At 42.5% G+C, this 15,718-nt stretch overlaps 1 protein-coding gene and 1 long non-coding RNA gene across 2 annotated transcripts in view; one reads left to right on the top strand and one right to left on the bottom strand.

Moving 5' to 3' along the window:
- The window catches only part of LOC133497966 (CUB and sushi domain-containing protein 1-like), a 521,981-nt gene extending 511,119 nt beyond the window's left edge, over nt 1-10,862 (top strand). The window contains exons 76-77 of the mRNA XM_061814268.1: nt 1,863-1,925; nt 7,232-10,862. Coding sequence (XP_061670252.1) covers nt 1,863-1,925; nt 7,232-7,391 — 223 coding nt within the window. The 3' untranslated portion in view covers nt 7,392-10,862. The remainder of the gene's footprint in view (nt 1-1,862; nt 1,926-7,231) is intronic.
- The window catches only part of LOC133497971 (uncharacterized), a 32,258-nt gene that overhangs the window by 1,970 nt on the left and 14,570 nt on the right, over nt 1-15,718 (bottom strand). The window contains exon 3 of the long non-coding RNA XR_009794154.1: nt 859-1,260. This is a non-coding gene — a long non-coding RNA (uncharacterized LOC133497971). The remainder of the gene's footprint in view (nt 1-858; nt 1,261-15,718) is intronic.

Raw genomic sequence — 15,718 nt, 5'->3', positions numbered from 1 at the left:
TTTAAAGGCAAAAACATTTTACACATATATAAGTCGTACCTGTTTATAAGACGCATGTGCCCACATTGAAATATAAGATATTTACAAAGAAAGAGTGTACGCAGAAAGAGTTTTCAAAGTTTTAATAATATACCTTAGCTTTTCTTTCCAAACAGTGCCTGTGACACGGCAGCAACACAGCAGCAATACGGTTCAGGCTACCTGCTTTTATTACCTCTGAAAGCTTTTTTCGTCTTTTTCCATTGCTCCAGTTCTTCCCGCTGCCGTTTCGAGCGTCTCAACATCGATTCCCTTATGCCAAGTTTACGTGTAGCAGCTCTGTTTCCTTCTTTATCAGCCAGCTCGGTTGCTTTCAACTTGAAAGCTGCGTCATATACATTTCTTCTTGCATTTTCCACGATGAGGGGCTGTTCATGTGAATTTTATCCATGCACAAAGCGCACAGTTACATTAAAATTGCGTCTTCTTCGACACATATATTCCACCTGTCTCACTCTTACCTTTTCTGCTCGAGTGGCCTTGGCAGCCATTAGAAAAAAATGCATAAATTAGCTGCATCATTGCATAACCCGCAGACTTGAATGCGAGTGACAAAAGTCGTGGCTTATAGTCCAGAAATTACAGTATATGCAGACACTTTGGTCCCTCTTGTGATCAGATCGGTGATCGGTTATCATTTTTTAATGGGGAAATCCAGTGGTTTGCATGAACAATGTATCCAATAAGTCATGGAATATGTCCTCTATTTTGACAAAGTGATTTTGAATCCTCTCTCATTTAAACGTTTTTGGAGAAGAATTTTATTGACAATTGCGAATTTTCAGGGATGCTGCCATTTTCGCGAGTCACATGACTTACGTGCGTAGATGTGACGTGTAAGGTGCTGCACCAAAGGCTCGATTACATGGGACACCATTTATGCCCAGTGCTGATTTCTCGGATTTGTCCTCATCTGATGAAGAAATAGCAGAATCGTTGATCGGGAAGACAGAGGAATACTTTCATACAGATTTGAACCTGTGGCTGTAAATAATGTTGAATATGGTTCTTCAGGCGGAATGATGCTGGAGTCTGACTACTCGGAGGACTACGCGTGGGACGTAAGTGCATAAACAAAGGCCCCTGGAGCTCCGGGCCGGCAGCCGCGGATGGTTCTTCGGACGGGAATGACGCAGATTATGTCGAGCGACCTCTGGCGGCGGGCCGCGAGCCGAGCGTCGGCGTCCGGCGGAGGCCTTTAGCCGAGCTTCAGGTTCAAATCTGTATGGAAGAAGATAAAAATCTTCTCAAAACACTATTAAATGAGAGAGGATCTAACATCACATTGTCAAAATAATATTACATGACCTATTGGATACATTGTTCATGCAAAGCACTGGATTTCCCCTTTAAACTTGCTGATCAACCCCAAAACTCTTGGGTAAAGCCTGGTATAGAACAGAACTGCAGCAACATGTTGCTTGATGTTGTTGGTCGTTGAGGGCCAATTAATCGGAAATTGTAATCCTGCTACAGCAACGCGCATGACATCGCTAGGGTGGGCTGCAGTATCTTAAGATTCAATGTAAACAAACTGCAGTTTTCTCGCTCTAGTTTCATCCGGTAGCGACTCCCCTGTCCCATCCGTTCTCTCTGTCGCTGATATAAATAAGTAAGGCACTCTAACATAGTCTGCCCAGTTGGAACATCATAAATCGGTCTTCTGTGTATCACAAAAGGGAACCCATGGAACACCAGTGATACCCACACCAGCCTTGGAGAATCACTGGCTTAAACGACTTCACCAAGCTGTTTTCGCACTCACGGTGTGCCATTTTCCTAGATGTGTACTGTATATGTTTAAAGCTGATGGTTGTATGCAGGACGTTGTCTGCTGACACAGATGACAATGAAAGACCAAAAGACACCTGGGGGCCTGGCGGCAGGTAAGACTGACGCCTGACATTGAGCTGGTTTCCACTGGCAATCGGACCTCCACCCGCCACCGCACCCTCCACCAACCTCGCCATTGCTTGTTTGTAGATTTTTTTTTTCATGCTTTGAAGTATGGCTGCACAATTCCATGGGGGTTACTGGGTAATGTGTGTTGGAGTACATTGAAAATAAATAAAAGTAAAAACATTGAATCCACTTTCACTCAATTGGGATAACATCTAGCGCCATGAAAAATTTGATTTGCTTTGAAGTTGCGAAAGCTGTGCAGCCCTACTGTGTCTGACCAGCAATCATTTGAAGCTCGGAAATGCAAATTATATTCTGTCCTTAATTTCATTGTCATCTCTCTGACAGCATGTCAGCAAACATAATCTCTAACCTGCTTAAGGCTCATTCCTACAAGTGATTGCTTTTTACTTTTTTTTTTTTTAGTTTTCTTCTGCAATTTTATTATGTTCCATTGCTGTGTTTATTTAGTTATTTTATTTATTTTATTTTATGTGAGAACGGCATTTGACTGGAAAATCTTCACTGTTCAAATGATCGGTAAGAAGACAAGCATTACTTTTGACAGCGCTTGCTAAAGTAATTCCGTTTTTAAGGAATTCTATTGCTTTAGCATTAAGTATAAATGTATCCCACCAGGTTACATTGTTTATCCTTGTTCATCTACTCATTTTGTTTCTAGAGCACGGGTTACAATTTAATGAAAAATGCTTGAGATGTATGTTTATTCTCTAATTTTGAGAATTGTTATGGTTTGGTTGATCAGGTTTTGCACTAAATATCCTTTTGGGTCCACAAGTAGTGTGCTCAATAGATGGAAAGAGTACTGTGAGAAGTTGATGAATGAAGAGAATGGGAGAGAAGGTAGAATTGAAGAGGCAAGCGTGAATGACCAGGAAGTGGCAATGATTAGTAAGGGTGAAGTTAGAACGGCACTGAATAGAATGAAAAATGGAAAGAGAGTTGGTCCTGATGACATACCAGTGGAGGTATGGAAGTAATTTGGAGAGGTGGCTGTGGAGTTTTTGACCAACTTATTCAACAGAATACTAGCAGGAGAGAAGATGCCAGAAGAATATAGGAAAAGTGTGCTAGTCCCCATTTTTAAGAGCAAAGGCGATGAGGAGGATGAGGAGAGCTGTGGAAACTATAGAGGAATAAAGATGATGAGAGACACAATGAAGTTTTGGGAAAGAGTAGTGGAGGCTAGACTCAGGACGAAAGTAAGGATCGGCAAGCAACAGTATGGTTTCATGCCTAGAAAGAGTACCACAGATGCATTATTTGCCTTGAGGATGCACGTAGAAAAGTACAGAGAAGGTCAGAAGGAGCTACATTGGGTCTTTGTAGACCTAGAGAAATCCTATGACAGAGTACCAAGAGAGGAAATGTGGTACTGCATGCGTAAGTATGGTGTGGCAGAGAAATATGTTACAATAGTACAGGACATGTATGAGGGCACTATAACAGTGGTGAGGTGTGCCGTTGGTGTGTCAGAAGAACTTAAGGTGGAGGTGGGACTGCATCAGGGATCTGCGCTGAGCCCCTTCCTGTTTGCGGTAGTAATGGATAGGCTGACAGTTTAGGTTAGTCTGGAATCCCCTTGGACTATGATTTTCGCAGATGATATTGTGATCTGCAGTGAAAGCAGAGAGCAGGCGGAGGAACAATTAGAAAGATGGAGGCACGCACTGGAAAGGAGAGGAATGATGATCAGCCGAAGTAAAATAGAATATATGTGCATGAATGAGAGGGGCAGAGGAGGAAGAGTGAAGCTCCAGGGAGAAGAGATAGCGAGGGTGGAAAATTTGAAATACTTGGGGTCAACAATACAGAGCAATGGAGAGTGCGGTCAAGAAGTGAAGAATCGGGTCCAAGCAGGGTGGAACAGTTAGCAGAAGGTGTCTGGTGTTCTATGCGACAGAAGAGTCTCCACTAAGATGAAGGGCAAAGTTTGTAAAAGTAGTGAGGCCAGCCATGATGTACGGATTAGAGAAGGTGGCACTGAAGAAACAACAGGAAGCAGAACTTTAGGTAGCAGAAATGAAAATGCTGAGGTTCTCGCTTGGAGTTAACAGGTTTGATAGGATTAGAAATAAGCTCATTAGAGGGACAGCCAAAGTTGGATGTTTTGGAGACGAGGTGAGAGAGAGCAGACTTCGATGGTTTGGACATGTTCAGAGGCGAGAGAGTGAGTAGACTGGTAGAAGGGTGTTGAGGATGGAGCTGCCAGGCAAAAGAGCGAGAGGAAGACCAAAGAAAAGGTTGATGGATGTTGTGAAGGAGAACATGAGGACAGTTAGAGAAGAAGATGCACGAGATGGGCTTAGAGGGAAAATGATGACACGCTGTGGCGACCCCTAATGGGACAAGCCAAAAAGAAAAGAAAAAGAAGAATCCCTTTTGTGTCCACTTTTATATTAATAAGCTTGGGGAAATGTGGTTGTCAATGATAGAAAAATAAATGAGTTGTTTTTTTAAGACCTTTTCCCTCCTATACATTTTTTCCTTGTATCCATTTGGGGGCATTTTCAATTCAAATGCTGCTTTTTGATCTTTGGCTTATCATTGCATCAGCTTGAAGCCTGGCAAGATGTGTTTGTGGGATTACACGCCACGCACCTCACGTGGCGGCGATCGCCCTGTGACTCCTCTGCCAAAAGTGTCGGATTGCCGGTTCGTGCCCGTTTGCATGATAAAACAATTTCCCGTAACACCGCGCCAAACAGAAACAATATATTTGCATTGTGCTACAGTGTTTTATCATTGCATTTAACAACAAGGTGTTTTTAATGAAAGTCTAGAGTGAGAGAGTGCCTCCCGCAGTTTGTCCTGCTTTGGCCCGCATGCCGGTGCAGACCCTATAATACTGTCAAAGCAATTACATGTGCTGTTTTTCATCCTAGCGATAAAATTAAAGTATTGCACACAGAGCCACAAACAGAAGCTAATGCAGCGAGCTGAACTACTGCCATGCAGGGGAGTCTTTTGTTGTGTGGTTTTTGTGTGTGTGTGCACTTTTGTATAGTAATAGGTTTAGCCCATAAGGTAGGTATTGTGGCTCCCGGGGGTTGGATTTGAACCAGCGCACGCGCACCAACGCACACACTTAACGAGATCAGAGTCAAGAGTGTTTCAGCCACAGAATCCTCAAACAAATGCAGGCACATCTGTCGGTAGCCTTCTATTCAAGAAAGAAAAAGACGCAATGGTCACGGAAATAACTTCAAACTGGTGTGAATACAATTTGTCAAAATGTATACAAACTGACAAGCCACCAACCTCCCGGGAGAATGTCCTTGGAAAGTAGCGCTTTTTGGCAAGGCACGTCAGCTCTAAGCTAAGCACACAATGACAAGCAGACTGTGGCTATTGTGAAACGTGGAGGAGGCGATGTTGAGGGACGACTTTCCCGCATCCGGCACGGGGCGACTTCAATATGGGCCGCGTACAATGATGTCAAGGGATTCGGAAGTTATTCTGCCCAGCGTCACAAAGCTGTGTTTCATCGGCACGATAACGACCCGAAACACAGCTTAAACAGCCAAGAATGGCTTGGAACACTCTTAGTGGGGGGAAAAGGAAAGTCGTCTTCCATGAGTCTTCATCTGAATCCTGTTGTCCGGATTCCTTGAAACTGGAGCGAGCTGGCGCAAAGCAGTTTTTCCAAAATACCTGTCTACAGGTGCAGAAGTTTCAGTGGGTGTGACAGAAATCCAATTATAGCAAAGGAATTGGTTAATTACTTTTTATCTTGAATGTAATCTTGTGCGGCACGGTGGATCAGCTGGCAAAGCGTTGGCCTCACAGTTCTGAGGTCCCGGGTTCGATCCCGGACCCAGCTGTGTGGAGTTTGCAAGTTCTCCCCGTGCCTGCGTGGCTGTCCTCTGGTCACTCCGGTTTCTGTCCACATCCCCAAAACATGCAACATTAACTGGTCACTTGAAATTGCCCCGAGGTGTGATAGTGAGTGCCGCTGTTTGTCTCTGTGTGCCCTGTGATTGGCTGGAAACCAATTCAGGGTGTAACCCACCTCCTGCCCGTTGACAGCTGGGATAGGCTCCAGCACTCCCCCCCCGACCCTCGTGAGGATATGCGGCAAAGAAAATAGATGGATGGTTGGATGGATGTACTCTTGTTTGACCACACATAATGACAATCTGATTTTCTTGAAAAATGTATGACTATGATCACTTCCCCTTAATCATTCAAGGAAAACGTGTACAACAAGGCTTCCTCTTTGTGTAATTCCACAGTGCTGGAGGTGCTGTGTAAATGGATTATAAGGCAGTATTCTATTCAAATGTAATGCAATGTAACAGACATACCGGGTGGTAGTTGTCACCTTTAATAAGTATCATTTGCATCGCGGTTCAAATTCTGGCAGATGGTGTAGTCGCATTTATTCATTTTTTCCAATCAAATTTTTGGGTAAAACTTGCAGGATGATTGCAACCTACAGTACACGCGTGCACTCACAGTAACACGACGGCTACTTGGCAGTTCAAAGCATTGAAGCGAGACGTTTGGCTCTGAAATCGGTAGACTTGACTTGACAACTGCTCCTCATCAGACACTTAAGCGTGGTACATACTGTAAATTTAATAAAATTTCTGCATCCCAGGTTTTTGTGGTCGTTTTATATTTAATTGTCAAAGGTATTACTCGTGTTTTTGTGTTTCTTGATTTAAAATCTGAAATTGTCGGTAAATATATCCATCAAATATCGCAATATTTGACATTTGCTAATTGGGTCCGACCAAATCCTTCCCTTTTACTTTGACGCGCTTGATCAATTCCCGTCAAAATGTCACAAGATCAAAGTAATGTTGAGTGCACTCATACAGCAGTACCTTCAACACAACCTAATTCGGATTTCATTTTTTTCCCCCCGTAAGAAATAATACTTATTCTTGGGTTGCTGTCGTAAAATGTTTTTTAACTGTACAGGTAATATTTTTATATACTGAATTTTCCCCTTTTTTTATGTGTTTATGATGTGCAAATCTGAAAATCAGCTGTCTGATGGACCAATAATTGAAAACTCTCAGCCACACAAACTTCTTTAATGTCACAGACAGTAAATGTCCACTTCACGTAATATCTAGTTCAGACATGGAATTTGATACAGAATTTCTCTGATTTAAGAGGTGTATTTTTTTTCCCTGAAAAACTTCCAAATTGTCACTTCTCAAACATAGGAGGTCAGAATTCCACCGCATTTTTGTATATGTACACTATGTCATTTTGTAAATGGTACTACCATAACCACGTTTTCTCTAATTTTCAGAACCCGTCCGAAGGTCCAGTTCAACGGCTACGTGGGCCACGAAAGCACCAACGGTCAAGCATCATTTGAAAACCCGATGTACGACACCAACATGAAGCCCACCGAGGCTAAAGCCGTCCGATTCGACACCACGCTGAATACAGTATGCACTGTGGTATAGCCCGGCACACCCGCCGCTACTTTGTGCAGTGGTGCGGTCCGACCGGGCTGTCGGCGATCACGCTTTCACCAACAGGACAAACGAGCAAACTCATGATTGACACTGGTCACGTGGAGCAGTCTGCGCAGTGGCATATGCTATTCAGCATACTCTGCGCGGTGATGTGCCTCTGCTCCCGCGTCACACGAGCCTCCTCCGCCTCCTCCTTCGGCAAAATTCGACAGCGATGTCATTTAAAAAAAGTTAGTTCATAGTCAGGGGATACGTGTCCTGTTCAGACACGAAGGAAAAACAGACAACTCAAAACGTCCTACCGTTCTTAACTTTCGACATAGAACGCTTCGTACTGCACCAATAGCCTTCTTGATACCTTTCCTCTAACACTTGATAGATGGTGGCCCCAATCTAATCCCACAGTCCTGTGCCAAATATACGCATGTATATGCACAGTGGTAAAAAAAAAAAAAAAAAAAAAAAAAGACCTTAATCGCTTCACTGCTGCAGGCCAGACATCTTTGACTGATTTGAGCTTGGACCCACAGGGGAAGCAATCTTTCACCTCTCCAGGCTTAAAGTCCTAATTAGACGGTACATACTTTTCAACACAAATGGCACAGGACAAACCTCTCCCACTGGGCATCGGGATGAGCTTGAAAGGACTCAACCTGGATTTAAAGGCAAAGAACGTGCACAGACTGCTGTGACATTGCCTTCTAAATCCAGTGAATGTGACTGAAGTTTCGTCGTGTCACTGATTTACCTGAAGCGTTCTTGAAGTACGGAACGTAAACGTTTCATTGGCGCTTGGATTAGTTGCTTTCCGGATGAGAAGACTTCAGTTTTAGACAATCACAGAGTTGATTTTCAGTGATTGTCGCGACCTTCAACTAGTTAGGTCTTTGCCTTTTCCTTGGGTCTTGGCAACAATTAGGCTATTGCTAAACATTCAAAATTTTGCAAATTGTAGTTCACGTTGCTGATGTGGAGTCAATTCCCCCTCAATGCCACCATACAAAGTCCACGGTGTAGTCCGCCTTTTGCCCTCAGACGGGTTGACTCGAGCCCCTCTCGTGACCCTAAACCTGTTAACTCATCCTAGATGTGTTTTAAACCCCTTATAAAAGTTTACAAAAGACAAAATCTCCCGAAGTGGCATTCAGACTACCGTGCACCCGAAATTCAAATAATTGTGACGCTATACACAATTGTGAGTTTTCCAGAAAGCTGTCAAACACAATCAAATTGTCTTGAGTTGTCACGCTTGGGCCAGCCAGGATTGCGTGCTCGCTGACTGAACAACGGGGGACACCTGCGGGCCATAAACTGTCAGGATCGTCGACCCAGGAAACAACTTCAAGTCTCCGGTGGAAGAGAATATCAGCCAGGTGATATTTTTCACCAGTCAGTCACAAAAACACAAGCAGACGAACACACTTAGACGACTGGACAAAGGACGTTCTATGTTGGGAACGAGAGACGATGACAGGTTGCTGTGGAAACAGAGGCAAATTGTCTCTGCGGGCATTTTTTCTTCAGTGAAGATATTCATGAACAAAGTCTTATGTTCAAAACCCAGTGGCCCAATGGGACTTCCCACTCTGCTGCTGCTGGGGACCCCCCGACTATAAACTTTATATAGACTCTTAAATCGCACAATTTTTGCACTAGTGTGTTTTTCTGACTGGGTTATGAGAAAAAATATTATAATAATTTTGGGGTCTTGAAATGGGTTTGGAAACAAGAGTCCTTCAAATTAAGAGAGTTTATTTCAAAGCTTCTATCTTTAAAAAAAAAAAAAAAAAGAAAGAGATCACAGATGGCTAAAAACAGGGTTACAGAGTGTTTGTATATATACATTTATATTTCACACCAAACGCCCGCAGAAGGTGCGAGCACCTGCTATAACCCTGTTTATTTTGTTGTCGTGACAACGTTCTAGCCCACCCAGAAAGTTGAGATGACTTTACCTGTGGACCTCCTGTGTTGTAACGGCACGGCGACACGTTAACGACCACGTCTGTTCCCGAAAGCTCGTACTGAGCTCTGCGACTACTCTTTTAACGCTCGCCCAAATAGCACACAGCGTGATGCTTTACACTAAGATGACATGGTATATATACACAAGTCCGCTTCATTAAAAGTTGCAGACAGTAGAAGTTTTCAGAAACAGACAAGTCTTTAAAAAAAAAAAAAAAAAGATGTTTTAAATGCTCCACCACTCACGCTCATCTTTTAATGCACTTTTTCTTCCCTCCCCCCTGCACACAACTTTAAAGAGCGCACCGTCTGCGCGACTTCATCACTTAAAGGTGCAATTTATCTAAACAAACAAGCTGTTTATTGCTGCATTTCAGACCTGGAATCAATACGAGGCAGCGTATCTTTCAAAAAGTTGCCTTTTCCAAACAGATTGCAAGAAACAAAGTCTCTAACCCTCCATTCGTCAGACAAGTGTCGTTCCAGAAGTCACCTCTGGGCTTGGTCCCGTTTAGGGGACTAATTAAAAGTGTGAGATCAAGAACACGAGAGGCGAACTCCTGCTTAGTGTGTAAAATGGCCTTTGACAAGAAATTGCGCGCCTGATTGATGATCAACAAAACAGCCTGCGGCATTGTACTCGTTTTGCATAAACAAATAGCGTCCCGGTCATTTTTGGTCCTGGCTATAAATTGAGGAAACTCTTCCACGGAAATGATGAAAAACAATCGGCAACCCGAACCTCAATGATGAAGGCGCATTCCCAACATGATTTTTATCGCTTATGCCACTCACTTTTTTTAACATTATCTTCCACACGTGTAAACACTCATAACTCAAACACTCAAGCGTGCAGTTCATTTCTTGACATTTAAACTCAAAATGTTGTATTTGCGGGGTATATTTTGCACGATCTAAAATCATCCGCGTGTCTGAAATGACTCGCAAGCTTGTCAAAAGTATCTTGATTTTTTTTTTATTTTTTGCTCCCCAAAGATGCTGCATTGGGTTTAGAGGTAGCTGTTGTCTAGTGCGCATATTCCAGTGTCTGCAGGCTAGTTTGACACTCAGCGCACCACATTCTCACATTAGAGTTTGCACTGGAGGGTTTTTTCCTTTGACCCGCATAACTTTGTCAGGGTGAAGTTTACATTTTGGTGTGTTGGGTTTATAAATGTTGCAGCCTCAATCCAGCGAACAAAATTGAACAAATTCTACCTGGCCAAAATCGCATTAATTACAATTAAGTTTGCATAAAAACAATCTTGAAAGGTAAACTCGCTAAGAGCTCAGTTACTACTGAAAACATTTTGTATCAGAAAATTGTTCATTTACCGTGCAAAGTGTGTTGACATTAATAAATATTTTATTCATTTAACAATTAACAGAAAACGAATCCACAGTCAAAAAAATAAGTATTTGAACATCCTACTATATTGCGAGTATAATCATTGAAGGGTCTGAAATTTTCATCGTAGGTGCATGTCCACTGTGAGAGAGATAATCTAAAAAGAAAAATCCAGAAATCAGAATGATTTTTTTTTTTTTTTTTTTTTAACGATTTATTTGTGTGATACAGCTGCAAATAAGTATTTCAACACCTGAGAAAACCTATGTTAAATTTTGGTAAAGTAGCCTTTGTTTGCAATTACGGAGGTCAAACGTTTCACCAGGTTGCCACACACTGCAGGAGGGATTTTGGCCCACTCCTCCACACAGATCTTGTCTAGATCAGACAGGTTTCTGGTCTGTCGCTGAGAAACACCGAGTTTCAGCTCGCTGCAAAAATTTTCCATTGGGTTTAGTTCTGGCGACTGGCTAGGCCACGCCGGAACCTCGATATGCTTCTTATGGAGCCACTCCTTGGTTTTCCTGGCTGTGTGCTTCGGGTCAATGTCATGTTGAAAGACCCGGCCACGACCCATCTTCAATGCTCTGACTGAGGGAAAGAGGTTGTTCCCCAAAATCTCACAATACGTGGTTGCGGTCATCCTCTCCTTCATACAGTGCAGTCGTCCTGTCCCGTGTGCAGAAAAACAACCCCAAAGCATGATGCTACCACCCCCATGCTTCACAGTAGGGATGGTGTTCTTGGAATGGAAGTCATCATTCGTCTTCCTCCAAACACGGTTAGTGCAATTATGACCAAAAAAGTTCACTTTTGGTCTCATCTGACCACTAAACCTTCACTTTCAACTCATCATTCGTCTTCCTCCAAACACGGTGAGTAGAATTATGACCAAAACGTTCAATTTTGGTTTCATCTGACCACAAAACTGTCTCCCATGACTCCTCTGTATCAAACTTAAGACGGGCCTTGACATGTGCTGGTTTAATCATGCCATGCATGATTTCAAACCATGACGTCTTAGTGTATTACCAACAGTCACCTTGGAACGGTGGTCCCTCTTTTCGGGTCATTGACCAAGTCCTGTCGTGTAGTCTTGGGCTGAATCCTCACCTTTCTAAGGATCATTGAGACCCCACGAGGTGATATCTCGCATGGGGCTCCGCTCCGATTGAGATTGACCGTCATGTTAACTTCTTCCATTTTGTAACGATTGCTCCAACAGTGGACCTTTTTTTCACCAAGCTGCTTGGCAATTTCTCCGTAGCCCTTTACAGCCGTGTGGAGTTGTACAATTTTGTCTGTGGTGTCTTTGGACAGCTCTTTGGTCTTGGCCGTATTACAAGTTTGAGTCTTAGTGATTGTATGGGGTGCACAGGTGTCTTTATGCACCTAACGACTTTACACAGGTGCATCTAATTCAGGATAGTACATGGGGTGGAGGTGGACTTTTAAAGGCGGACTAACGGGTTTTTGAAGATCAGAATTCTAGCTGATAGACAGGTGTTCAAATACTTATTTGCAACTGTATCACACAAATAATGGTTAAAAAAATCATACATTGTGATTTCTGGATTTTTCTTTATAGATAGATCTCTCGCACAGTGGACATGCACCTACGATGAAAATTTCAGACCCCTCAATGATTTCTAAGTGGGAGAACTTGCAATATAGCAGGGTGTTCAAATACTTATTTTCTTCACTGTACATGTTCAATTTAAAAGAATGCCACAGAATTGAGACCGCTCCCGTGTGTACAGTAGGTTTTACAATATGGCGCAGAATACACACGACAAAACAATACTTTGTTACAAAAGTTGGGGTTTTTTTGGGGGGGGGGTTGTTTTTCCACGCTGGCATGAATACAGTGGCGCTATTGAATTGATCTCATTAAATCATTTGAGATTTTTCCATACAGCCAAGAGGGCGTAATGGAGCCAGAAATTAAGAGGCTGCAAGGTTTCCACGGGCGTAATAAAAGGTCTAATTTTATCTGCTAATGGCACACCACTGATCTCTTAGTGCGCCGGAACACACGAAAAAAAAATGTAGACTCCTGTTTATCCTGCCACGTAGAAGATTAGAGCTGTGCTGCAAGAGAGTTACGTTTGGGAGCTCATGCACCCGCACAACTTTGAGTTAAATGCACAGTGAGCGTGTTTGTGCATCCGCAAAGGTTACTCGTCTCCAGCCCGCAGCCACAATCTAAGGTCGTTACACAATTTTTGTAAGATAAGCTCGGTTTTATCTCGCGACAACAATTAAAGGGGAAATCCAGTGCTTTGCATGAACAGTGTATCCAATAGGTCATGTAATATGTACCCTATTTTGACAATGTGATGTTAAATCCTCTCTCATTTAATAGTGTTTTGAGATTTTTATCGACAATTACAAATTTTCAGGGGCGCTGCCATTTTCGCGAGTCACATGACCTACGTGCGCGGATGTGACGTGTTGCGTGCCGCAACATAAGGCTCGATTGCATGGGATACCATTTATGCCCAGTGCCGATTTCTCGCATTTATCCTCATTTGATGAAGAAATAGCAGTGTCGGTTGATCGAGAAAACGGGGCAATGCTTCCATACAGATTTGAACCTGTGGCTGTAATTAATGTTGACTATTCGGATGGTTTTTCGGGCGGAATGATGCGGAGTCTGACTACTCCAGCCGAGCTTCGGTGGTGCCGGAGGTCTTTAGTCGCGCTTCAGTGGTGGCAGCGGCCTCTAGCCTAGCTCCAGCGTCTGGGGCTAACAGTCTCCACCGCCTGGAAGCTCGGGTCGCGGCCTGCCGCCGGAGCTCGCTCGTCAGACTCTGCGTCATTCCCATGCGAAGAACCATCCGTTGCTGCCACACTTATGTTGCGCAGAGTCAGACTCCGCGTCATTCTGCCCAAAGAATCATCCGAATATTCAACATTAATTACAGCCACAGGTTCAAATCTGTATGGAAGTATTCCTCCGTCTTCCCGATCAACCGATACTGCTATTTATTTCTTCATCAGATAAGGATAAATGCGAGAAATCGGCGCTGGGCATAAATGGTGTCCCATGTAATCGAGGCTTTGTTGCGGCACGGTACACGTCACATCCACGGACGTAGGTCATGTGACTTGCGAAAATGGCAGCGCCCGTGAAAATTCGTAATTGTCGATAAAAATCTCAAAACACTATTAAATGAGAGAGGATTTAACATCACATTGTCAAAATAGGATACATATTACATGACCTGTTGGATACACTGTTCATGCAAAGCACTGGATTTCCCCTTGAAGTAATATATTCTCCTCTTAATAACTGGCAGTGAGGTACATGTGCATTTATTTGAACGTGGACATCTTCATTTGACCAAAGGTTTGTTACATTCGAGGTAATCTTTGAACCATTGGCTTTTGCCAGCTGCAAAGTACTGATTCAAAATCCATTCCGCATTGTTTTCATTTTTTTTTTCATGATTTATTCCTTTCACGTTCTCAGCCTTTATGCAATTACTTATTGAATTAGATGTTTTTATGTTCAGCCGTCCATGCAATGGAACTTGTGCGTGCTTTATATCAGATGATTGTGACCTTGCTTCACTGAATCAATGTAAAAGAGGAATTGTGGTTTTTTTTTTTTTCTGTACAGATTATGATGAAATGATGCATTTTTGTTTTTATCATTATTAGTTTGAATCACAGTATATTTGAGCCACTGAGAACAAGAGTGGGCTAATTCCATGTTTGTCCCTTTGTAGGAGCGTGATTGGTTTTATAGCCGCAATGAAATCTGAGGGATTTATCGCTCGGTGATTTATATGGCAATGATTATTTCTTTTGGGTGCTTCGCTTAGTCCACACACCCATCAAATCAATCAAAAGTGTGTGAAAGATTGGAAGTTAAATTCGCTTATAGTGAAAATACGACACACTGGCACCTAAGGTTCTTCTATCCATCTCTGAATCGCACTTTCTGGGATATATTTTTTTTTTTGTAGGAAGTGAAGCTTTGTCTCGCGGGTGCAACAATCGTGGAAGTAGAAGTTGGCCCGGTTGTTGCGCTGATGAATCGGGAAAATGGCTGAGCGCAACAACAACAGAACTAAACCTTGACTGAGACCGTTATTCATCTAAAGAAACATTTTTTCTTCTCCATTTCATGAAAAATAGCAACATTGAGTGAACCCACTCATCCTCAGTGGCTTATTTATGAGTGTATTATTTCAAATTATTTTTTTTTTTAAACATAGGAGGTCCTTCAGGAAGTTAGCCTTGTTTCGAGCGCCATCCTCACAGCCTCCCCATCATCGTCATTTTCTGTCGCCTTGCCGTCGTCACGTGCCGCTTACCTTGAAGTAGGTGCAACAGAGGAGACATTTTTGTACAGAAATCTATTTTTTATGGAGAGTGTGTTTTTAAAAAAAAAAAAAAGAATCTAGAAATTATTAAACATGCTGTACCTTTTATGATCAATAACGTAGGTTGGAAAACACCTTGTTTATGGGAAAAGATGTTTTTGGTATTAAAACCCACTGGCAGTGATTCAGAGCGAGGAGCAATTATCAGAATTTGTGATGTTGCTCTTACACAGGAACGTGAAAAACATTTGATGGAAAACTGCTAAATCATCCCCCAAAACATAATTTTAAGGAGTATAAGCATATTTGGTGTAAAAGGGTAATAAAAGCGTGCAAAAGTCTTGGGCCACCATTACAATCATTGTTTCATGACAGTACACAATAAAGGAACTACTACTAGTAGTCGTAGTACTAAGACAACTACAAAGTACTTCCTGCTTTGTTCGCTCATGAACAAATGGGCAGTGCCATTGGGATTTGATTTCAGTTTTGGGGGGAAATCAATAAATTAAAAATGAAGAAGCATTGATAAACTTACCTGCTGAGTAGAAATGTTGGTAAATTCATGCTACTTCTTTTCCTTCTGAGGTGAATATTTCATCATTTTTGAGCAAAACATCTGAAATTCAAGGTAAATTCAAGGCTGAGGACGTGAAATATCATATCTT

Source organism: Syngnathoides biaculeatus, chromosome 3 (assembly GCF_019802595.1).
Source record: "Syngnathoides biaculeatus isolate LvHL_M chromosome 3, ASM1980259v1, whole genome shotgun sequence".
Taxonomy (NCBI): domain Eukaryota; kingdom Metazoa; phylum Chordata; class Actinopteri; order Syngnathiformes; family Syngnathidae; genus Syngnathoides; species Syngnathoides biaculeatus.
Note: the sequence above shows the minus strand (reverse complement) of the source record. Positions and strands in the feature narration are given on the sequence as shown.